Here is a 25214-nt window from a genome sequence, read left to right as displayed (position 1 = left end):
GAAACCTGTTGTGCATCTCTACTTTCTCTCTTTTCTCCCACCTTAGTCTTAAATTCCCTCCTCCCATTCCCTTCTTCCCTCATAACAACGCTGTGATTCCAAGGAAGTTTATTATTATAAGGTCATAGACTATTTACAGTGAGAAGAAACCTTAGAGACAGCAAATGAATTGGGCATGATTACACATAAAGTTAGAAGCCTGTGTAAGATTAGAACCCAAGTCTTTTTCTTTGCAGCCTCAAATTCTTTTCCATTAACACCATGTTCCCTCTTACAAGTAGAATAAAAAAGAGACAAGTGATAATGGAACACAGTGTCACATTAGGAACTAGAAAAGGGAGATAGGCTTCTTATGTCCCCTCACTTACTTGCTAGGTGTATGACATTGCCCAATTCATTGCTTTGAGGCTCAGTTTCTTCATTTACTAAAATAAGAAGTTTGGGTGAGATGACTCCTGATTCATCTAAATTCAATCTCCATCTCTAAATTTACGATCCTAAGTAGTTTTTTGGTAAATTAACTATAAAACATTTCTAGATTTCAAGTGTCTGTCCAGCTAAAATGAGTGAGAATAGAATTTTTATGCAATTTAAAATAATTCTATGCTGCTATGATTTCAATATTTTAATAAAGATTTGATTCTCTGAGAACAGAGAAAATTACCTGAAAATCCCTATCCCTGATTAGTTACTTGTGATTTAGTTATTTAAATAAGTCACAGCTTTTGACTTCTAAAACAATTTGGGTAAACACAGAAGTCCTTCCATAAAAAGCTCTGCTCAGACACCCTATGATGGCATTTAAGAGGGACCCTTGGCTTTCAAATACTGGGGCAACACTGTATAAATTTATGTTGAGATTCTGCTACATTGGAAAAGCTTTGAGTACTATTCCAGAAAAAAAATTGTTTTTGCTTTTCAGTGATCAGCTCAGCTAGGTAAGGGAGAGAATCATTTCTGATAGTGTGGCCTCTAGATGACTAATTCCTTGCCCATGGCAATCTGTGAAACAAAGAATGGTACAAATTGGCACTGGGTTCTTTGTGTCTTATCTTCTGCTTTTGCAATGAGAGCAACAGAGGAATGGAAAAAGGGAACAGAGGTCAATAAGAATCACCAGGTATTTCAGATGGTCCATAAACATTAACTGTCATTACTCTAAATGAGAATGCTCTGTCCAGTTAATATCACTGTTTTCACTGTTACTGGAGAAATAAAATCATACCCATACTTTAAATAAAACTAAAGATATAAAGAAACTTTTACTAAACGGAAGAAAAGATACCTCAGTGTTGTCCTTGGCGAGGAAAGCAAAGGAGTTAGGTGTTTTTTTTTTCCCTTAAGTACCTGAAGATGAAAAAAGAGGTCATTTCATTAGCTACTTGGCCATCTTGTCTTTCAGGCCTCGGAATGAGCAAAAGTCAAAAGACTTCCATGAAGATAATTAACATAAAATTAGAAACAAAGGATGGATAATGCAGAGAATATGGAATTTGACCCTCCTAAATAAAATAATACTTGTGTAATTATTTATGCTTTTGTTGCAAAGGTAGTGATAGGCGATAGTTGGGAAACATAAAATAAAGGAAAAAAAGAGACCAGTGGTATGGTACATAGAAGACTGATACATGTATACAATGAATACTTCTACAAGAAGTGATTTGGGAAGCAGTAAATATGGTAACACATAACATAACAAAAAAATGAAATTGATTATAATTAGTCACTGGAAAAAATGTACTATTGATATCCAATTCATTCCTGAATCAGGAATGTACTTTTAGTACAAAATAAAAACATAAAATTAGAAAAGAAAATTAGAAAATTAGAAAAGGAAAAAAAAAGATGCAGTAACTCAAAACAAGAAAAAAGATGCAGTAACATAACTCTTATTTGTTTTAAAAGCTTTATAATACCAAAAATTAGAAATAGATAAAGCAAATATTATTATGGTTTATCACTATTTCTTAACAGAAAAAATATAAATCAGTTCTCACAATGAAGAGGTCAAAAGTAGCTAGAAACAACTGAGGCAGAAAACATTGTTCTCCTTGGCCAATAAAGAAAGATGACAAGTAAGAACAATGTTCCTTTAAAATATATACTTCTTTGCAAAAGCTGATGGAGGATAATGGTATTAGATTTTGAAAAGAATTAAAATAGTGAGAATAGTCATTAAAATAGTGAGAACTTTTGAAGGGAAAATGGATTTGGATAAAGCTTAGTATGAGGCCCAAGTAAACCAAGCCATGACAGGAACATTCACCTGGATACATATCTCACCATGATACATGGGCATTTTACTTCTGTGTGACCTTGGGCAAATCATTTAACCTCTTTGGCTTCAGTTTCTTTATCTGTCAAATGAGTTGGATTAGATGTCTTTTCAGCTCTATATCTAAAATCATATGGGCAGGGATGAAAAGGGATCTTCTTTAAGCAACTAAGAATGATCAAGACAGAGAAGTGAAGAAACATTTGGGAATGGAAAGGACTAAGTGGTTATAAATCGCCTGTTTGTTTTGCAGATAGTATCTCCTTTGATTTTCATAACACCCTTGAGAGGTAGTGCTATTTTTCCATTCATTTTACAATTGAGAATACAGAGACAGTAACTTGCCCCAGGTATTAGACTGTATTTGAATTCAGGTCTTCCTAATTCCAGGTCCAAAACTCTATCTACTTCACCACTAACTGGGCTGGTTATTTTAGCTACTTTCAAGTATTTCAATGATTATACCAATGAAGAAAGTTTTAGCTTATTCTATTTGGCCCCAGAGAATAGAAGAAGCACTAGTAGGCTAGGAAGAGATTCAGGTAAAGTATAAAGAAAAGTTTCCTAAGAATTAGAAATATACAAAAATAATCCGGAATACTCTGAAGTAAGAGCAGGTTCTCCCTCATTTGAGGTCTTTGAAGTCAAGGTTGAATGCCCGCTTGTTGGGCATGTTATAGAAGGGAGTCTTCTGCTGGGGTAGGTTGGGTTGAATGACTTTTCTAGGAATCTGTGCTTGTTTGATCATTTTGACAGTGTTAATATTTTAAAATAGCTTTTTAAGAAATGTACAGCATATTCTCTAACTAGAAAACTCTCTGTACCAATAACCTTCCCTTCATACCCTGAATTAGACTTTTAAAAGAAGAAATATAAAATATCAGACAATCAGATGTTTTTATTCATTTTTTTCATATGGTCTCCTACACTAATGACTAACAAGCAACTCATTAATTAAAATCATTTTGCCTGCAGAAATCCTCCAAATAATTATTTTGCTCTCATCCTTAGGAAATGTTTTATGAAAAAAAAACATCAATAGAAAGTCTGAATAAGTAACATCAGAAGACTTCTTGTGATAGGGGGAAATCATCACTTTATTTTTTCTAACTTTGAAGTTTAAATGATCTTTTGTATTGTAGATGGTGTAATCAGAATCACAACAAAAGACATAAAAAAGACCCCACCAGCACCAGGCTTTGCTTTCCTTTGGAAATCAGAACCATAGATTACCTCTCTCACACTTTTGCTGTAGCACTGTCCCTAAAGTAACTTAGAAATTGGATGACAGTATGACATAATGGTGGTAATGTATGAGAGGAAACATATTATTAAGTATATGGTAACAGAATAATACATCAAAGTGTCAGTCTGGATATAGACATTTATCTATTTTAACGTATGGGATGAATTTGAGAATATAGAAAGTTAAATTCATAGAATTTCTTATTTTTTTTAAAAGGTCTTTGTTAACCCCGAAATTTGACAAAGTCTCCCATTACCAATTTCCCGAGCCCTGTGGCAAAGGGAATTGGGATTTTCCAATGAAAGCTACAAATGAAAACTCTCAATTCTGCTGTTCCAGTTTTCAGCTATCCAAACAATACATGAAACTGTTTGTTTATATTTATGTGCTGTTAGTACTGGGAAATCTTACAATGCCTGAAGCCATGGAGCAAACCATTCATAAGGTCTGGCATCTTAAAATATTGGACAATCATAGTTTAACTTGCTTTTATTGAGTCCTTAAAAGAAACTTCAATGAGTCTGAGAAAAAAAAATGTTAAGAAAAATTAACTTAAAATTAAAAGATGATTTTCTAAACTGAAAGCTCCCCAAAACACTGTTTTATGGTGACCCCCTTACATAGAAAGGTCTTGGAGGAATGTCATATAAAGAAAACTGATTTGGTGAATTGGATAGTGGACAGTGCATAGTCCCAAAAGTATTATGGCTATAAAACGAGTATAGCTAGTATTTATTCTCCTCCTATAACATTTCTTTCCATACTGCTTAAGGATATTATAAAACTGAGTTCATTAAAATAATTTCCTAAGAGACTTGGGAAATATTGTCATACTATAGCTTCGTGAGTGAATAGCATACTTAAATATGTTTGTATATGTGGCAGTGAAAAATAAAATCTTCCTGGGAGTTTGTATTTGTCTATACAGTTTACTTTGCTTTAGACTTCTCTCTCCTAGCCATATTTCCTTCCCCTGCCCATTCCTGGAGGTGGGGCTATAATTTGATCACTATCAATAGATGATTTGAAGCAGATAATATTTGGTACAAATTAGACTCATTAAATTTTTGTGCAGAATATTATGTAAAAGGTGACTGGAAAAAAAAAAACAGTTTAGAAAAGAAATAATTCCTGTTCTCACAGAGCTTATGATCCATTAGGGAGATGTGACACATACATGATGCTAATAAATGAAAAAATATGTAAACAGAAAGTGTGGGCTAGTGGGGCAAATGGAGGAACCTCACTAGAGGAGATGCCTGGTGAGTTGGGTTTTAAATGATGGAGTGAAGAGGATGTTTCAAGCATACGAAACTTTGAGATAAAAAATAGAGGTAGAAAAGTATGGGACATATCTGAGAAATATAGAATAGCCTATTTTAGTTAGAACATGAAAGTATATGCAAAGGGATAGCATGAACTGAGTTTCAAATTATGAAGACCATGGAAAAGAGTTTTTACTTCATAGGCAGTAAGGGAGTCATTGAAGCATTTTGAGCAAAGGAGTGACTTGGCAAGACCTATGAATATGGAAGACTAATCTAGTTGTGATTTTTTTTTAAAAGATATTGTTGTGGCTGCTAGGTGGTACAGTGGATAAAGCACCGGCCCTGGAGTCAGGAGTACCTGGGTTCAAATCCGGTCTCAGACACTCAATAATTACCTAGCTGTGTGGCCTTGGGCAAGCCACTTAACCCCATTTGCCTTGCAAAATCCTAAAAAAAAAAAAAGATATTGTTGCTATATAACTGTTTCAGTTCTCATTTCCTGACGTTTCTATAGAACAAGCTTAGATTTCCCACAATTATATACAATCATTAGATAACACAGACATAATAGGCAGATTTTAATGAATTTCCTGCAATTGATTATATCATTCCTTTTCTGTCACCTCAATTTATTTTGATCCTGAAAAGATAGTCATGCTTGTTCATATATGGATGACTTTAAATGCAAAGGGGACTGAAAAGCCAAAAGTTTCAAGTTCATTTCGTATTATAATAAGAAATCTCTACCAAAGGGAAGTTGCCTAGCCACATTCCTCCATCCCACTAAGTGATCTCTCTCCATAGCAGGAATGACAGTCAGTACTGTTCTTTAGCATTTCAACAGATCTCTATTCTCATCACTTGTGGACATTTCCCTCCAATGGTGGAGAATCATGACCAACACAAACCTTTTCATAATTTTTCATCCTCATTTTTCAATGTTACCTCATTCATTTAGCCAACAAACTGGAGATCTCCTAGGACTTTCATAGTATAAGAGCAAAGCTTAGACTGCTTTGCTCTCACTATCTCAATAACTGACTGCAACCTTTCTCAGCCATACAATTCCATGATAACATCCTTTTTCTCTTCTTGAATAGAAGTCATCACTGAATAAACTAACATACATCATACATCCTCTACCTGTGCAACTTCTTCCTTTGATTGGCTAGTTTCTTCCAGAACTGACATTTTCAGGAAGAAGTCTAGGACAGTCTCTACAGGCTGTCCTTTCTGGACTTTATAATACCAATAACAGGTAACTTCATCTGTGATACAGCAGCACTATTTCCATTTTGTTTCCTTTTATATGTTATCCTCCCTTCTAGAATGTAAGTTACTTGAGAGTGGCAGCTATCTTTCTGATTCTGTTTCTGATAGATGATTTGTATATAATGTATATATATATATATATACATTATTTACAAATTTATATGCATATACACACATATTTAGAAATATATGTATATACATATATATAAGCCCCACCTCTATCCACACACATGTGGGTGTATGTGTTTATATGTATATTCATGCATGCACACATCCATTTACATATACATGAATACACAATATATACATGTGTATGGATGGATGTATATAGCAGCTAAGTGATAGGGGCCACTGGACTTGGACTCAGGAAAACTCATCTTCCTATTTGAATCTATCTTTAGATATTTACTAGCTGTGTGATCCTGGACAAGTCGCTTTTGGTTTTAGTATTCTTGTCTGTAAAATAAGCTAGAGAGGGAAATGGCAAACCATTCTAGTATCTCTGCCAAGAAAACCCCAAATTGGGGTCATGAAGAGTTGAAACAACTCAACAGGAATGTGTATACACATATGCATATATGTATAGACCTGTGTATATCAATACATATGCATTTACACACACATATTCACATGCACGCATATAGACAATTTATATATTATATGTGTACATGAGTATATATTCTTTTTTTTTTAGATTTTTTTTTGCAAGGCAAATGGAGTTAAGTGGCTTGCCCAAGGCCACACAGCTAGGTAATTATTGAGTGTCGGAGACCAGATTTGATCCCAGGTACTTCTGATTCCAGGACCAGTGCTTTATCCACTACACAACCTAGAGGCCCCCATGAGTATATATTCTTAATTGTATCATATATATAATTTGTGCCTGTTTATATTATCTCTAATCTTAGAGACAATTGAGCCTGAGAGTGACATAGCTACAAAAGAGAAAAAAAAATAAGATGGGGAAGTAAAAACCAAAGAAGACAAAAAAAAATGTTCTCTTAGATGCTATTATTCTTTTCAAACTGAATATTTAAGTATTTAAGCACATGTTCTGTATCTCAGTATAATTTAAGCTCATTGAGGGTAGGAACAACTTAATTTTTATCTTTATATCCTTGCAAATGTAGTCTAGCATCTGGTATATAATAGAGGCTTAATAAATGGTGATGAAATTGGATTGAAGTGAATTTATTCCTGGTCCATTGCTTAATAAATCACTGCTTGTGGAATAGTCTGCAAAACAATTTTATTTCTCCCTGTTCCAATTGTTTGGGGGGGGGGGGAGAGGAAGATTGTTGATTTTTCAAAATTTTTAAAAAAGGAAAAAGGAAAAAAAGTCAGATACTGTTCCTGAAAAAAAAGCCGATGGTAATACATTCGTTATTCTGGCAGTATAATCTGCTACCTAACCATTGAAAACTACTGAGACTGTCATTGTTTAATGATGAAGACCACATCTTAAGCTTTGTGTATCTTAAGATTTGTTTATTGGGAAAGTAATCGCTCTCAAGTGAAATGGACAACTTCAATTTCAGAGAATATTATAGCAGCTACAGCTTTGCCTTTCCCAGCGGACATTTTCCCCTTAGATGCAATGGGCTTAGACAAAACCAATCACATCCAAGGTCAGAGCTTTTTTTAGACTTGCACTACAGAAACATGATTTCTTTTAAAAAAAAATTAAACACTGTCAAATAGTTTTGGGTGATGCATGTGAAAGTCTTCCCAAATCCCATGCATAAAACATAATTCATCATTAGAAAGTAAATAGGGGAAGGAGGGACTTCATAAGATGCTGTATGAAATTATTTTAAAATTGAGCATTTTAATTGGCTGACAGTCACTCCCCAGGGTTTACCAATTAGCCAGCAGTTAAAGGACATGGCAACGGTTGGGTGATCAAAGTGGGAAAAATTAATGGTGTCAGATTGTAGGACACACTGATTGCCATGTTTCATTAATATCTTGTAAATTGTCTAAGTTTCCATCTCATATCAGGTATGTGAAAATGATGTGTGGTTGCCCTTTGAACTTTCTGGCACACAAATACAGCTAAAAACATAACAGAATTAGTGGCCACTTTTCAAAGGCGATTGTACATTTGTTTGGTCCAGAATTACGATTGAAAGATGAATGCTCTAGCATTAGTTTACATGTTTTTTACAACCAAAATAACTGGATAACTGAAATAGTTGAAACATCCCAAGAGAGGTTTGTGTATCAAGATGGACAGAGGACAGGAAGTCAGGAGAGGGCTGGGTTCTAGTCCAAGCTCTGAACTTGAAATGTTAACTTTGTGACCTTGGCCAAGTCACTTCACTTCAGAGTTCCCTAGGAAACTCTCTAGGCAATAGGTTTCAAAATAGATTTTGATTAGGGATTAGGTTATTTGACAGTTTCCTGTACAAGTGACAGGTCCTGTCCAAAAAAAAAAAATCTAAAATTCAAATAGTGATTGTTTCAGTTCCCTTTAATGGTTTACCTGTGGTCTGAATGGTAGAATATAAATCCTACCCCTGGAAATTGAATTGAACCATGAGGCACCTTCCAACAGCCTCTCTGGTTTTATTTCACCTTTTCCTCTTTATATACTCTCCATTCAGGTCAAATGGAGCTGTTTATTATACATTATATAACATCTATGGCTTCTCTGACTTTTCTTTCTTCTTTTTTTTTTTTTTTTGGCTAAGCAATGGTGTTTACTGATTTGTCCAAGGTCACATAGCTAGGTAATGATTAAGTGTCTGAGACTGGATTTGAACCCAAGTCCTTCTGACTCCAGGGCTGGTACTCTATCCACTGCTCCACCTAGTTGCCCAATTTCCATGATTTTTCAAGATGGTTCCCAGTCAATGGAATAAAGATATTCTATTCTCTTCCTAGAATCCCTAGCCATTCGCATGAGCATTTTGTTTAATTCTCACAGCTGTGGCATTTTCATAGTCTTGAAATTATTTTGCATATCCCTTTTTCTAATCTATGTACAAGTTATAATGTACTGGTGGAATATGTGAACTTGAGAACAAAGATTGCCTTTTTTAAAAAAATTCCCAGAGACCCTAGAACAATTCCTGTGTATAAAGTATGTGATAAATAAATGTTAAATGCAACTGAAGTAAAATGCAGTTGAAACAATGACAACACACAATGACAATGTACTATGGATGTCGTTGCTTATCCTTTGTACCATTTTATATAATGATTTGGGATTCAGCTGTTGTCGAGGGGTTATTATTATTATCAGCAGCAGCATCATCATTATTATTATTACTTCAGATCTTTTGCTTGGTAACCTCTGGGGCAGGTATTCAGCAAACTGAGATTGAGCAAACTGGGACATTGGGTCATTTTATCCTTGGAAAACAGCTCTCCACTCATATCCCTGTGTGGGATGCTTCTTTACCCAAACAAAACTACCAGGAGCACAGGAAATTCCAATTCACAATAGAGCATTGTATCATGAGGACAGACTTTTTCCCAAGAGCTGCTACCTCTAGTCCCTCATTGCACCAAGGAAAAGCACTTAATTGGAAGAAAATTCCCCTGAAGATTTGTTTAATAAAAACAAAACTATAAGAACAATGTAAAATGTCAATCATAGGAAGAGAGCAATACATACACAAAAGGATTTTGAAAAAATACAACAGATATTTTATATATATAAACAAAATACAGCATTTAAAAGTAAAGAAACAGATGGACCTGTTCTTGGGTAATCAATTTAGAAAATCTGAAATCAAGAATTTATATTATTAAGGAGATAAGCTAGACAATAAGATCTGGAGTGAAGCAAGGAGGTCCATTGTAATAACTATATCATAGAATTCTGGAAAAGCTAGGTAGTACAATGGAACAAGGAAAAAATGAGAGAGAAAAAGCAAAGGCAAAGAAGTAATATAAACAATTGCTTTCTATAGATGATATGAAAGATTTGTTTAGAGAATTTTAGAGACTTATTTAAAATTAACTGAAATAAATATTAAAGAAACAGGATATGAAATGAAATCATAATCTTTAGCTACTCCATATGTTACCAACAAAAATCTTGCAGAAGAGATAGACAAATTTCATTCAAAACAATTTCAAAGTATATTAGCTATTTGGAAATCGATCTCCCAAGTCACACACAATAATTATATGAATGCATGTACGAGGAATGTTATATAGAAATAAATCTTGAGTCAAATAGTTGTAGAGATATTAATTGCTCATGGTTGGGCTGAGCTGATATAATAGAAATGATATTGTTTAATTAATTCACAGACTGTACCATGCCAATCAAACTGCAAAGGGATTACTTTGTAGAACTAGCACATATAGTAACAAAAATGATCTGAAAAATGACAGAGTAAGAGTGTCCTCAAATTGTACTAGAAAGTAATAATCATTAAAAAAAACCCCAACTATTTAATACTGCTTAAAAAATAAAGTTGATCCCTAGCATAGATTACGTACACAAGACCAGAAGCAATCAAACATAATTGTGTTCAACAAACTCAGAAATTCCAAGTACTAATATAAGGATACAAAATTAAAACAGGAAAACATTCTGACCAAAAATTAGTTTCAACTACATCTTACACTGTGGAATACAATACGCCGCAAATAAATACTTGGCTTAGGCATAAAAAGTCATTGGAGCTGCTTTTTATAAGAAAAAAATAGATAAAAGAAGAATTTGTAGTCAAATAAATAATATCCCAAATAATAGGATAGCAGGTAGAATGCCCCATTTTGATTTTTTTAAATTGTAGAGGTTTTCTACAAAGTCAATGCAGAGTTTGAATTATAAAAGAAATAGCAATTGGGCAACACTTTGCAGTCATTTCATCTGAGTAAGGACTGATATCAAACGTATGTAGGCAAGTTTGTTAAATAAAAAACAGCAATGTAAGAATAAAAGTTATTCCCCAATGTGTAAATGGGCAAAGGGTATGAGCAGGCAGTTTTCAAAAGAAAGCTGAAGTATCCACAATGATATGTAAAATGCTCCAAATCACAAATAATAAGAGAAATGCACATTAAAACAACTTTCAGGTTCTACTTTATAATACAACAATGTGTAAGAATGACATGTAAGGAATCTAAGTGTAAGGTTTTGCATGGATTGTGTAAGTAGAATATACAATTGCTGGAGAATCTTGTAAGAGGACTGGAAATATAATGCATTCTTAGTGGAAATGTGAATTGATTCACTCATTCTGGAAGGCAGTTTTGAAAGTACACTGTGAAAATTACTAAAGTGTACATATTATTTGTCTCAGAGATAACCACTGCTAGGTTTCTACTCTCAAGTGAAGAGAGGAAAAGAACCTAAACCTACAAAATAGTTATAGAAGTAAAGCTTTTTATAGTAGTAAAGAACTGGGGACACTGAATGTCCACAAAAATGAAGAAAGATTGAATAACTTACGGTATAGGATTATAAGAGTGTTTTGGGAATAAATGATAAATGGTATGAATTTGGAGAAACTTTGGAAAATTAGTTTGAACTGAAGTTAAGTGAAATGAGTAGGAAAAGCAAAATTTATATGACTACAATCTCACAAAGGAAATAAAAACTGAATGATGTAAGAATTCTGATCAAGGAATGAAGACTGATGATGACTTCCCATCTTTTGGGAAAAGATTGAATCAGATATAGAGAAATGGACATTTTATAGACTTGTTTTACCTTATTACTTATATGTTACAAGGTTGAACTTTTTGTGGTGGAGACAGTTAAGGGAAGAAAGAAGAGGACCCTAAAGGAGTGATAGTAATGCTCCCCCTTTCCCCCCAAAAGATGAATAACATTAATGAATAGTTTGTAAAATACAAAAAAAAGTTCAGAAAGACACAGATTAACAAAACAGTATTAGAATAGCAAGTTAAATTTGAAGTATAATTTTGAAAATCAAGATGTACCTTGTCTAGATTCTCTTAAGGGCATTTTATCTTCTTTTTATAGGGAAATATTCTTGTAATAAAAATAATTTTAAAAATAGCATTACAAAACTTCCTAAAATAATATCTGCCCTTTTCTCTCTCTGCTCTGCAGTATGGAAACTTACTGTAAAGAGAAGGGATTTTTTCCTCTTTCCAAATGGATGGAGCACCTAACTCTAGCTTAGGAAACCTGGGGTATGGGGCCACCTTGGCCATTAATTATTTTGTATAACCCTGACTCACTCAATCACATAACATCTCAACCTTGATTCACTCATTTGTTGTTCAAGATTTTTAATTAAAAAACACATACATCTATGGATATACTTTGATTTTTACATCATCTTTACTGAATACAACCTTCCCCTTTCCAACAAGCTCTGTCATCCAATTGTAATACAAAATAAAATAAGAGGAAAAAATAGGCACATAGCAGAACTAACCCACACATCAGCTAAGTCTTCCAGCATATGACATTTTCTAAATCTATGGTCTCCTATTCCTAAAAGAAGAAATTTCCATATTTTCTTTTGGAGCTACCTTGAATTGTTAGTCTTAAAATGGGCAGTTTCATTTTTCTTTCTTCTTTCTAAGGAAAGTATAGTTTTTCATCTCTTCTTTGGGAACAACATTGGTATACTTAAAAATTAAAAAGTTTTATTTTCCTTTCTTCTTTCTACTTTATTTCTAGATTGTTGATGATGCTTTTTAGTTTCTATCCACCTCACATTGGATCATTTCATATGACTTCCCATGCTTCTCTGAATTCTTCATATTGATCAGTATTTTTCTGTCCAAACCTTTGATTCCATTTGTACAGCAAATGTTTTACTATAGAAATTCCTGTTGCAAAGCACCCAGTTTGCAACTAAAAGTCTTAAGAGAGTTGAGAGGCTGAATGATTTGTACAGTAAATAATAGAAATGGGGATTTGAATACAGTGGTTTCTGACTACAAAACCAGTTTTCTGTTCATGTATTACCTTACTCTACCTCTCGATTGCTTTAGTCATTTTTGATTGATTTCACATTGACTATGTTTGCATTTTTCTTTATTCAACAAATGTGCTGCTCTGAATATTTTAGTGTATAGAAGACCTTGGGTATATATAACTTCCCTAGACTTCAGTTTCCTCCTCTGGAAAATGAGGGAATTGAGTAAATAAACTCTTAATATCCTTTTCGCTGAAAATGTGTGATCTTTCTTCCTACTTAAGATCCATGCCTGGTCTCCTGCCTCGAGTCTCTTCTCTCAAGTGTTACTCCTTTCCTTAAAAGTCATCATTCTGATCCCAGTCTATGTACCATTCTATCTTTCTTTCTCATTCCTTCCTTTCACATACTCTGCATTCTAAACACTTTCTCTGCAGGTCTGACCTCACATCATTTGCTGCTTCTGGATGCTGAGGAAATCGGTAATTTTTGCTTGGTAGCTAGGTCTTCCTTCACCCTTGCTTTTTGAAATATTTCACAGCCTAGTGGCTATTTCAGAAAACCTTCCCTGATTTCTCAAACCCCCCCCAGCTATTCCATGCAACCATATGCTCTGTCATAAAATTTCTTTAAGTGGAGACTGGTCAGGGACATAGGATATTCCTGACCATATATTCATTGGACTAGATAGTTGGTACAATGACTAAAGGAAGAGATGAGTTCAAATTGGGCTTCAGAGACTCACTAGCTGTGTTACCATGATTTTGTCACAACCATTAATGTCTCGGTTTCCTCATCTGTAAATTTGGGGCAATGATAACTGTTTCTTTGTAGGGCTCTTGTGAGGATAAATGAGATAAAAATCAAAAATATCTTAGCTTAATGCCTGGGAATCATTAAATGTATATAAATGTTAGTAATTGCTATTATCATTGCTATTATTGGTCTTTCTTCCAATTATGATGGCCTGTGATTCTCTAGTCTTTGTTGTTTCATGTCAGCTAAAATAGTAATCTTTTTCGCGCAACATCTTGGGAATTCCTTCCTTTCATTTCTGGCACCTGAGCACTGACCTTTATTATTACTCCTCTGGATAACCATAGTAACCTTCTTCTAGAGGTTCCTACCTTTTATCTCTTTTTTCTCCACTTTCCAATTCATTTTATATATATATATATATATATACATATATATATATATATATATATATATACACACATATATATGTATATATGATTATACAAGATAATAACTATAACATACCATAATGTAATATATAAGTAGAATAACCTTTCATAGGTACAAAACTGGTTCTGTCATTTCCTGGCATAGACATCTTTAGGGTCTCCCTATTGCTCACCAAGTAAAATGTGAATTTCTCAGTCTGGCATTCGAGGTCTTCTGCTATATGTCAAAGTTTCCACTTAACCCATATTAATCTCCTCTGTGAACTTAAAGCTTCCAAAGTTATGGACCATTTTGTCCCTAAAAACAAATACTTCTCTTTCCTTCTGAAATGACTATGTTCAAACTGTTTCTTGTGTTTAGAATTGGAACACCTTCCCTCCCAAGACGCTTTTATGTTTGAATTTTTGCCCATCATTAAAGTCCAACTCACTTGCTCTCTTTTACAGGATCCGGTCATGAGTGACATTCTCCTTCTCCAATTCCCACCCACAGTATTGATCATTCTCTTTAAATGCTACATAGAACTTTAAAACTCTGTAATTCATTTAAGCAATACTGTATTCTAGGAATTTGTATTAGGGATCTTATACTCCTATTTTCTTGCAAGTTATTTGAAGTGGGTGGTAGAGTGGATAGAGTACTGAACCCGGAGTCAGGAATCTTTAAGTTCAAATCTTATCTCTGATACTTACCAAGTCCATAAACCTAGACAAGTCATTTAACATTTTAGAGCCTCAGTTTCCACATTTGTGAAATTGTGATAACCCCTGTAATATTTATCTCTCAGGGTTTTCAAATGAGTAAAATGAGATAATATTTATAAAGTGCTGTGAAAACTTTAAGACAAAGGCAGTTGGGCAGCTAGGTGGTTCAGTGGATAGAGCACCAGCCCTAGAGTCAGGAGGAACTGAGTTCAAATTTGACCTCAGGCACTTAATAATTACCTAGTCCTGTGGCCTTGGGAAAGCCACTCAATTCCATTGCCTTGCAAAATCTAAAAAAAAAAAAAGAAAAAAGAAAAAGAAAAAAGAAAGAAAAGGCAATCAACCTAAATTTTGTATCAAAGCTTCCAATTTCTAGTTTCCTGTCTATAAAGTGGCAATAATACCTCTTCTGAAGGAAAACACAATAAATTTTAAATTGCAGTGATGTCAGTGATTATTATTAAATTAACATTTTATTAATGACTTGGATGAAAGTATAGAAAGTACATTGATCCATTTTGCAGGTCATATAAAACTAGGAGAGATAGCTAATGCACTAAATCATAACAGTTCAAATCCAAAAAGTTTTTGATGGCTTAGAGCATCGGACTGAATCTAGTAAAATAAAATTCAATAGGTGACAATGTAAGTGTAAACGACAATGTAAGTGTAAAAAAAAAATCAACTTCACAAGTACAAAAGAGGCATGACCGGACAAGAGTTGTTTTGAAAAAGACCTGGGGTATGTGGATTAGCCAATAGCAAATTGAATATGTTAGTAGTGTTGTTATGGCTGCTGCCAAAGTTGGTGACATCTCGGGTTGTATTGAAAGTGGCAGGGTTTTCAGTAATGGGGAGATGATAGACCCTCTATCCTCTCCTTTTGACAGAATATACCACTGGTTTTAGGTCCAGTTCTGGGTGTCCTGGTTTAAGAAGGACATGAATGAACTGGGGTATCCAAAGGAGAGCAAGAAGGATGGTGATGGGGTTTGAGACCATAACATATGATGACTGGATGAAGGAATTAGTATTTTTAACCCAGAGAAAAACTGTCTTCAATTATTTGAAAGATGGTCATGTGGAGGATGTGTTGGTCTTAGCTTTGTTTATATCCAAAGGGCAGAAAAAAGGAAGAATAGGTGAAAAATGCAGAAGTCCATTTAGACTCAATAGCATTAAAAACAAAAAAATCCTTTCATACGAATTAGAATACTCCCAAGTAGAGTGGCTTGCCTTGATAGCACAGACTGGATGGCAATCTGTTAGCTATCTCATAATGGGGATTCCTTTTGTGTATACATTGAATCAGATGGCATTAAGGTCTCTTCCAACTTTCAAATTCTGTAAATCTGTAAAAAAACATAAGACAATCATATCTGAACTTTTCATTTTCCCTCAGTCACTACTCTTCTCACAGTAGGCGATCAGTAACATTCATTCTATTTAAAGTGTTGTGATTTTATATTGGTTGTGTTGTAGTATAGCATTGTAATGCTATTTAAGAGAGAATTTATTCTAGACCTTTCTACTTTTTTATCCATTCAGATGTTGCAAGAGCAATTGAGTTATTGGAGAAACTACAAGAATCTGGAGAGGTACCGGTTCAAAAGCTTCAGTCCCTCAAAAAAGTTCTGCAGAGTGAGTTTTGTACAGCTATTCGTGAGGTATGGCATCTAACTTTTAGTCATTGCCTTTATCCATATGCCCTACAAGTAGACTTGTTTTCTTCATGTAATCTTTAAACAGGGAAACGAATGAGCTAAATCTTTGTCTTTTCATTTTTTAGCTTCTTGACAGATGATAAAATACAAATCTATTCTGTGAAATTCTTCAATTAAACTCCAGAGAGATGGGTACATTCTTACAAAAACAAATGTTACATATGAGGAACTGGTGAGAAAGCATATCCTAGGGAAACAGGGACATGTGGTTATGACACTATGTTGTATAATGGCCATATGAAGCTCTCTGGAGACTGAGGCTGCTTTTTAATGAGTTGCAGACTGGGTTTTCTTTAACTTACTTGACAATGATCTACGTCTTGTCCTCTTTCTTCTACAATATCTTGATCTATTGAAGCTTTACTTTTACGAGTGGGTATGTTGAAAAATTCTTTGTTGCCCCATAGAGGTAGGTGTTATTTATAAGGATAAATGACATATTCCCTCACTGGAATCAAAAACATTATAATCATATAAGTATGAGATAATAAGAATAAGGATAATAGCACTTCTATAGAAATTTAAGGTTTACAAAGCAACTTAAAATATCTCATTTGGTTCCCCCAGCTATCCTGGGAACTATTATTTTCCCTATTTCTACAGAAAAAGAAACTGAGGTAGACAAGTTAATTGACTTTCCCAGGTTCATGAAGCTAGTAAGCTGTCCTCACAACAGCCATGTTAGGTAGCTACTACTATTTTTTCCACATTTTAGAGATGAGGAAATTGAGATAGACAGCAACACAATGTCTGAAGCCAGATTTGAAATCAGGTCTTCTTGATTCTATTTCTATTCTAGCTGAAATGAGGTCAGATCCCCAGATGTGGATATGTAATCTCCCATGGTGCTACACAAAGTCAGAGTTGATAACAAAGACAGTGTAGATAACCTCTGAGAACAAAAGAGGTACTAAAATATTAGAAGGATGAAAAAATTGCCTTTGTTTCCATAACTAGTGGTATGATGGAAACCACAGACTAGCAGGCTTGATTGCCAACAAATTTCTAGAACAGATAATTAAAGCCACTTATTTGGGAGCATTGAAAGGAGAAAGTGGCAGTCACACTCAAAGGCTTATGTGTTCATCAAGAACATCACTTATTTATACCACAGAAATTAGATCTAAAAGAAGCATTTGAGATCATCTAGATCAGGGTTCTAAAGTTTTGTCAAAAGCATCCTTATAAAACCAATAATACCCTTCTTAGAATAAGATTTTTAAATGCATTATCATAGCTAACATTTATATAGCTAAGAACTTTGATCTTCCTCACAAAAAAACCTGGGAGAGAGATATTATCTTCATTTTACAGATGATAAAACTGAAGTAAACAGAAGTGACTTATCTAGGGTCACACAGTATAAATCCAAGGCCATATTTAAAGCCCTGCTACTCTATCCATTATACCATAAAAGGCATGGAATATAATTATATTAATATATTTTTAAAAAATAAATTTATAGACCCCAGATGAAGAACCCCAATCTAATCCAATCCACTAATTTAATAGATGAAGAAACCAAGATGCTTAAAGATTGAGTGATTAGTTGATGGCAGAACAAACTTCATTTTTTTAATAGGTCAATTAAATGAATAGAAAAGGGAATGTGATTGACATGATATAAATTGATTTCATCCTGAGATAGTCTTTCATCAGGTCCTCAAAAATAAACTGGAGAAACAGACCTAACTGATAGTGTTGATAAGCTGGTTGCAATTTTATAAAGCTGGTTCAATTTTATAGTGATCATTTTTAGAAATTATGTCACCTAACAAAGAAGTCACTAGTAGTATTGTCACTCCACTTAATCTGCTTTTCTTCAAGACATATCAGTGACTGAGACAAATACATAGAAAGTCACCTTATATTTTCAAATGATTCAAACCAGGAAGGGATAAGTAATAAGGTAAATAATAGACTCAAAGTAATAAATGAATCCAGGAAGTTAAAATTCTAGACACACACACACACACACACACACACACACACACACACACACACATACACACACACAGAGTGTGTGTGTATATGATTTAATAGAAATAAATATGAAGTCCAACATTTAGATTAAAAACAAAATGGTAATTGCACTAAGTACTAGATAGTAGCTATATGGTCAGATGGGAATTTACATGAAATATCTTTGGGGGCTTCCAATTAAACATAATTTCAGTTTACACTGATAATCTAATGATAGCTCTCTAAAATCCTGTACTTCTTAAACAGAAATAACCAGATTTCAGAAATGAATTTTCTATCTGTACTTTTGATCAGTCAGACATATTTAAGTAGGACACTCACAAACAAGTATATTAAGGAGGGTGAAGGAATCTAGAAACCATGTCATAAAAGGGAGGGTTCTAGAATACTAGTAAGGTTTAGCCTAGAGAATGTTTGGGGAGGATGGTATTTGGAGGGTAGACATGCAGAGTACCAAAAGAAAGAAATCAGCTTAATAAATTGAAGTCAGATTGGCTCATCATAAAAAAAGAATTTTCTAACACATAGTGCTGATCTATAATGGAATAGCTCCTTTATGAAAAAATGATCTCCCTATAATTGGTACTTTGATGGAAGGTTTAAAGATTCTCCACCAAAGAGTAACTCTATAACAAGATTCCATTCCATAGAAAATGTGGATGTCTATGTATGCATAGCTGTGTGTATATATGTATGTATATAGTTATATTTATATATAGTTATATGAAGTTTTTAAAAGCCAGTCAAGAGAATTAGTGAGAATTTGTTTCTCAGATCCTTAAGAGGTGCACACTGCAGTTGAGAAAGTGCCAATCTTTGGGAATCTTGTTTCTTTGGCTATAAAAATGAAGTTATTTGGGGCAGCTAGGTGGCATAGTGGATAAAGCACCAGCCTTGGAGTCAGGAGTACCTGAGTTCAAATCCGACCTCAGACACTTAATAATTACCTAGCTGTGTGGCCTTGGGCAAGCCACTTAACCCCATTTGCCTTGCAAAAACCTAAAAAAAAATGAAGTTATTTGACATGAACATTTCAATGAGTAGAAGAACATTACTTTCTGTTCAGCCATTTTTAGTCATATCTGACTCTCTGTGATCACATATGGAATAGGTAGTGATACTGGAGTGGTTTGCCATTTCCATCTCCAGCTCATTTTATAAGTTTAGAAAACTGAGGCAAATAGATTAAATGGTTAAAAAGTGTCTGAAGCCAGATTTGAATTCATAAAAATGAGTCTTTCTGACTCTAGATCTGGCACTCTGTCCACTACAGCACCTAGCTGCCCTTCAAATGAAGTAGGTGATTAATAATTATTTGATTGATTGACTTCTAAAAATTTGTCATTTTTTATTAAAGTGAATTATTGAATTACTTCATGAGTCCCTAGTTCTAGTTAAGTTTCTCTTCCATAAAAGTACATTTTAAAAAAACATCCCCAAAACATCCATTCCATCAATGGTGTCACTTTTAGTTAACTGGAACATCATCTCAGAGGCTGAAACTACAATTTTACTAATGGGTCATTGATCTTAAAAACATATCTAAATAGACCTTCTCAAATAGTCTGCACAGCACAGTTATGTAAATACCCCTGCCCTGTTTCTGTGTTCAATTACAGATGATAAAATAAATAGTACATATTTTCAGAAGCTGGTAATTACATGTACTCATGCCGAAGTTCTAAATAATAAGAGTCTTCACATAGGCTGTGTTTTGCATCAGTCTGATGAAGTGAGCATTTTTCCTTCTGCTGAGATCATAGGCCTAGAAGTCACAAGTCCTATTTTTGGCATAATGATTGATAGTTGTGCTTTTTATTCCTGGCTAACAAGTCTTTTAACCTTTTTCTTGCTCCAGATTGGCCCAATCATCTATAAATAGGTATTTTTAAAGTCATAATTACTTTTTAAAACCAGATTGTCCTCCGACTAGCTTTTGATGAAAGAAGAGGAGAAAGGCCATTGATGCTCTCTTTACTATTCATAATTATGTAAGGCAGCAAACTTTTGTAATGTATGAGGAAGAATGGTTTAAAAATTCATTTATTATAGTTCTACTTTTGCTGTCAAGGTTAATTTTTCTATTTGAAATAGGGACTTCTGCCACCAACAAAAACATTAATTTTCATGAGTAAATTAAAATGTATGTGAATTTCTCAAGAGTTAACATTTCATATATTACCCTAGCCCAAGACAATATTTTCTACTTGAAATTTGTGGTGAAAATATAAAAACTAAATAAATTTTGAAAATTAACTTTGAAAAGAAAAATATACCCAATCCATAGACATGCATTTTTAAAGTCATAATTACTTTTAAAAACCAGATTGTCCTCTGACTAGCTTTTTTATGGAAGAAGAGGAGAAAGGCCATTAATGCTCTCTTTACTATTCATAATTATGTAAGGCAGCAAACTTTTGCAATGTATGAGGAAGAATGGTTTAAAAATTCATTTATTATAGTTCTACTTTTGCTGTCAAAATTAATTTTTCTGTTTGAAATAGGGACTTCTGCCACCAACAAAAACAATAATTTTCATGAGTAAATTAAAATATATGTGAATTTCTCAAGAGTTAACATTTCATATATTAACCTAGCCCAAGACAATATTTTCTACTTGAAATTTGTGGTGAAAACATAAAAATTAAATAAATTTTCGAAAATTAACTTTGAAAATAAAAATATACCCATCCATAGACATGCATGTAAATTTGTGCTTATATGTTAATTATATGACTTCTTTGAGATGGTGATTAAAAGTGAGGAAATTCCCTCTAACAATATAGAACAGCAGTTGTTCTGCAAATACGATCTTAGGAAGTTGGCAGACTTGTTGAAGGTCACAGAGCCAGAGAACCTGGCAGAAGGAGGACTTGAATCCAGGTCTTCCCAATTCAGAGGCTAGATCTCTTCACACTATTCTACATGATATTATTATTATTATTATTATTATTATCATTATTATACAACTCAGTGGTGGACCTGGAGTCAGGACGACTTGAGTTCAAATCCAGCTGAAGACACAGACTTAGCTGTAGGACCTTGAGCAAATCACTTAACAACCTGGATCAATAAAAAATTGGAATAATAACAGCACCAAGAATATTGTGAGGATTGCAAAAGTAAAGCACTTAGTAAAAAGTAACTGACATTATTATTGCTGTTTTTGTTATGATTACTAGTGGCTTTAGGTAGATTTACATATTTTATATAGAAATGCATGCACACTCAGAATATTCACATAAATATATGAATTTTTTGGTGTGTAAAAGGAAACAATGAATATAGATTTTTCTATTATTTAGTCAGACTCTGTGATCCCCATTTGGGGATTTCTTTTTTTTTTTAAGGTTTTGTTTTTTGCAAGGCAGTGGGGTTAATTGGCTTGCCCAAGGCCACATGGCTAGGTAACTATTAAGTGTCTGAGGCCGGATTTGAACTCCGGTTCTCCTGACTCTAGGGCCGGTACTCTATCCACTGTGCCACCTAGCTGCCCCTGGGGATTTCTTGATAGAGATATGGGAATGGTTTGCATGTCTCCTTTTTCCAGCCCATTTTATTGAGGAAAAGATGATTAGGTGTCTGGCCCAGAGTCATACACCTAGTAAGTATCCTGAGATTGAACTTGAACTCAGGTCTTCCTAACTCTAGGGCCAGCACTGTGCCACCCAGCTAGATTTTCTAGCAGTGACTTTATTGGAATTATTTGATTTTGTATTTGACATATTATTTATTATAGGAAAAGATGATTTGTAATAATAAAATATAAGAAAAATCCAGGAAATTTCTGATTACATATATAATACACATATACATTCATATATACATTAGATAGAGAGAATCAGAACAGGAAGGGGACTTGATACTCTCTTCTTTTCAGGGAAAAAAAATTATAACAATCTTTCAGAAAGACAAAAACTTAACTAAATTTCAGAGAATTCCCCAAAAGTAAATTCTTGAAATATTCTTTTGACTGTTTGTCCACATGTGATCAAGAAACTCTCAAGGGACCCTCCTAACAAAGTTATATCTAGTACAATTAAAGTATATATAATTAATGTGAAATTGGAGAAACACACTTTCTGGAAAAACGTTATATTTTTAAAGATTCCCCAAGTTTTTGTTTTACATTTTTTTCTTTTCCTAATTGGTCTTACTTTCTAGTCTGAATCTTCATTAAGAAGGTCTTTCTATATTCTCCATGTTATAAACTGGAGGCAATGCTACAGCAGTGACCTGAATAGAACCAGGAACAACTGGAGAGATACTTCATGGCCCCTAACAATGTTTGCTCTAATTTATGTCATCCTTAATTTTCTAACAGCAAAAGTTTAATTACTTGTGCTGAGTTAATAATTCACTGTGAAGCCTTAGTTCTTTCTATGTCTCATTTACCTAAGGACATTCAAATACCATGAATAATACTTGTGTATTTGTTTTATCCAGATGTCTTGATTAAAAATGATTTCATCAGTCAAATATTTCAAAAAACTTTTGCCAATATTAGCAGCCACACAATTATCAAGTTGACTTTGCAGAATGTTGAATCTGCTGAGCTTATGGGAATTTTGAAGTCTGAGCATCAATAGACTGAAAAATTTTAAAAGATGAAACCTTAAACAATACAAAACAACAACCATGAAAATAAGCCCAGCTTTAACCATTACTTCTTGGGAAGGGCTCTCCTTCCTTCCCAATCTGGCAAAAATGCAATTTTGCCTTACCTTCAAAACACATTAAGAAGTATCTTTGTTACAAATCTCTTCACTTTCTCTCCCCCTTCTAACCTACTGGAGAGTTTCACTGGGTTAATAATTCTGGAAAAATTCCCTATAATGTTGTAGTGACTAAGAATATCCTCTCTGCCCCACCCCCCAAATCACAGCATAGAATATATCATTCAAACAAATTGAAGGTGCTGTATGGTTTCACAGTCATATTAAACCATAGCTCACAAGCCTCCACCATTCTGTTTGTCAGCAAGAAGATATAAATCAAATCAAAAGCCTTTAATGAAATAGTATGATAAAAAAAAGTAACCATTATACATTTTCCCTATAAACCTTGGGCATAATCTTCCACAAATCATATACTGTCAGTGAGGAATATATATATATATATGAGATACACTTGAGGGGACACATGGAGCCAAGACACACTTTTGATGGGATACAAACAGGGAATTTTTGTGACCTTGGCACATGAATAGAGAGATAGTTCATATTACTGATACTGCGAAGTCTTTTTGAGGGGGTCATGTAGCAGCCACTATCATCTACTCTCTACTAGAAACATTTTGTGTGTCAGATATGCTCACTTTAACAGATGTTATTCTATTGGACATATAGTCTTTATTGGCTGCTGCCCCACTGGATAAGGATGATGGGTTCCCTTCTTCAGGCTCCTAGTTTTAACTCAATCCTTGAGGATTTTTCCCTTCTCTTTTTCAGAAAGAATGTGTTCTTCCTATGTCATTTTACTTTAAGGCTATAGATGGATGACTAGGTAGCATAGTAGTCTTTCAAGAACTCTGGGAAAGTCAATTTGACAATTTTGTTGCTGCTAATATTGGCAAAATTTTAAATATTTGACTGATGAAGTCATTTTAATCAAGACATCTAGATAAAAACAAGTCAGAAAGACTCATCTTCCTAAGTTCAAATCTGGTCTTAGACACTGATTAGTTACATGATCTTGGGCAAGTCACTTAAAATGTTATGTGTATCATTTTCCTCATTTATAAAAATGAGGCAGAGAAGGAAATGGAAAAACCACTCTAGTAGCTTTGACAAGAAAACTCCAAATGGGTTCACAAAGAGACACAGCAAAACAATAACCATCACCGCTATAACAGTTCCAACAAATCTTTCAAGATGTCCATTTCTTAACTCTCATACTTTCATTCTACACCAACCCTCCTTCTTTTCTGGACCTGCCATATAGAAGGGTTGGACCTGTTCTACTTGGTCCTTGAAAACATAAGTAGGAGCAAGGGATAGGTATTGAAAAGAAGGTAATATTTCTGATAGGAGGAGAAATGCCTAACAACTGGTCATCCCAAAGTGGAATGGACTTTCTTAAGAGTTGGTGGGTTTCCTTGCTCCTTAGAGAATTCCAGTCACAGACTGGATTGTTGCTTATTTGTTGTGTTACCACAAGGAATTCTTTTATGTTGGAACAGAAGCCTGCTGAGGGCTCTTCCAACTCTGAAATTCTTTGATTCAGCAAGTTTTTCCTCATTGGTGTGTATTTGTGTTTTTTGTGTATATGTATATCTGTGCCTGAATGTGTCTGTGTATGTGTACGTTATACAATATACATTCATATATATATATATATATATATATATATATATATATATATATATATTATATGGGTATGTTTTGCATGTGTGAATATATTTCAGTATGTTTATAGGAATGTGTTTTTGTATATGTTTCTCTGTGTGTGTATATGTGTGTGTCTTTGCTTCTGTACATGTAAGAAGTTGGGGAGAAATCATCTTGGCTTTCTTTTTCTTAGCTAAAACAATGTCCAACTCCCTTTAGTGTTTTGGATATAATGAACTTTCATGTTAGAAGGAAATTCCTTACCTTGGCATCAAATACTTTCAGAGGAATAGCAGAGAAACTCCTAATAAGATTGTTCAGACTTAAGTTGATCTTTGAATGAAAATTCTTATTTTGAGATT

General features: G+C 34.0%; 1 protein-coding gene across 3 annotated transcripts in view; it reads left to right on the top strand.

Moving 5' to 3' along the window:
- LIN7A (lin-7 homolog A, crumbs cell polarity complex component) overlaps positions 1-25214 on the top strand; it is a 189442-nt gene that overhangs the window by 28455 nt on the left and 135773 nt on the right. For all 3 annotated transcript variants that reach the window (XM_074226514.1, XM_074226516.1, XM_074226515.1), the window contains exon 2: positions 16365-16483. In XM_074226514.1, the coding sequence (XP_074082615.1) occupies positions 16365-16483 (119 nt within the window). The remainder of the gene's footprint in view (positions 1-16364; positions 16484-25214) is intronic.

The sequence above is a fragment of the Macrotis lagotis genome, chromosome 2, assembly GCF_037893015.1.
Source record: "Macrotis lagotis isolate mMagLag1 chromosome 2, bilby.v1.9.chrom.fasta, whole genome shotgun sequence".
Classification (NCBI taxonomy): domain Eukaryota; kingdom Metazoa; phylum Chordata; class Mammalia; order Peramelemorphia; family Peramelidae; genus Macrotis; species Macrotis lagotis.
Note: the sequence above shows the minus strand (reverse complement) of the source record. Positions and strands in the feature narration are given on the sequence as shown.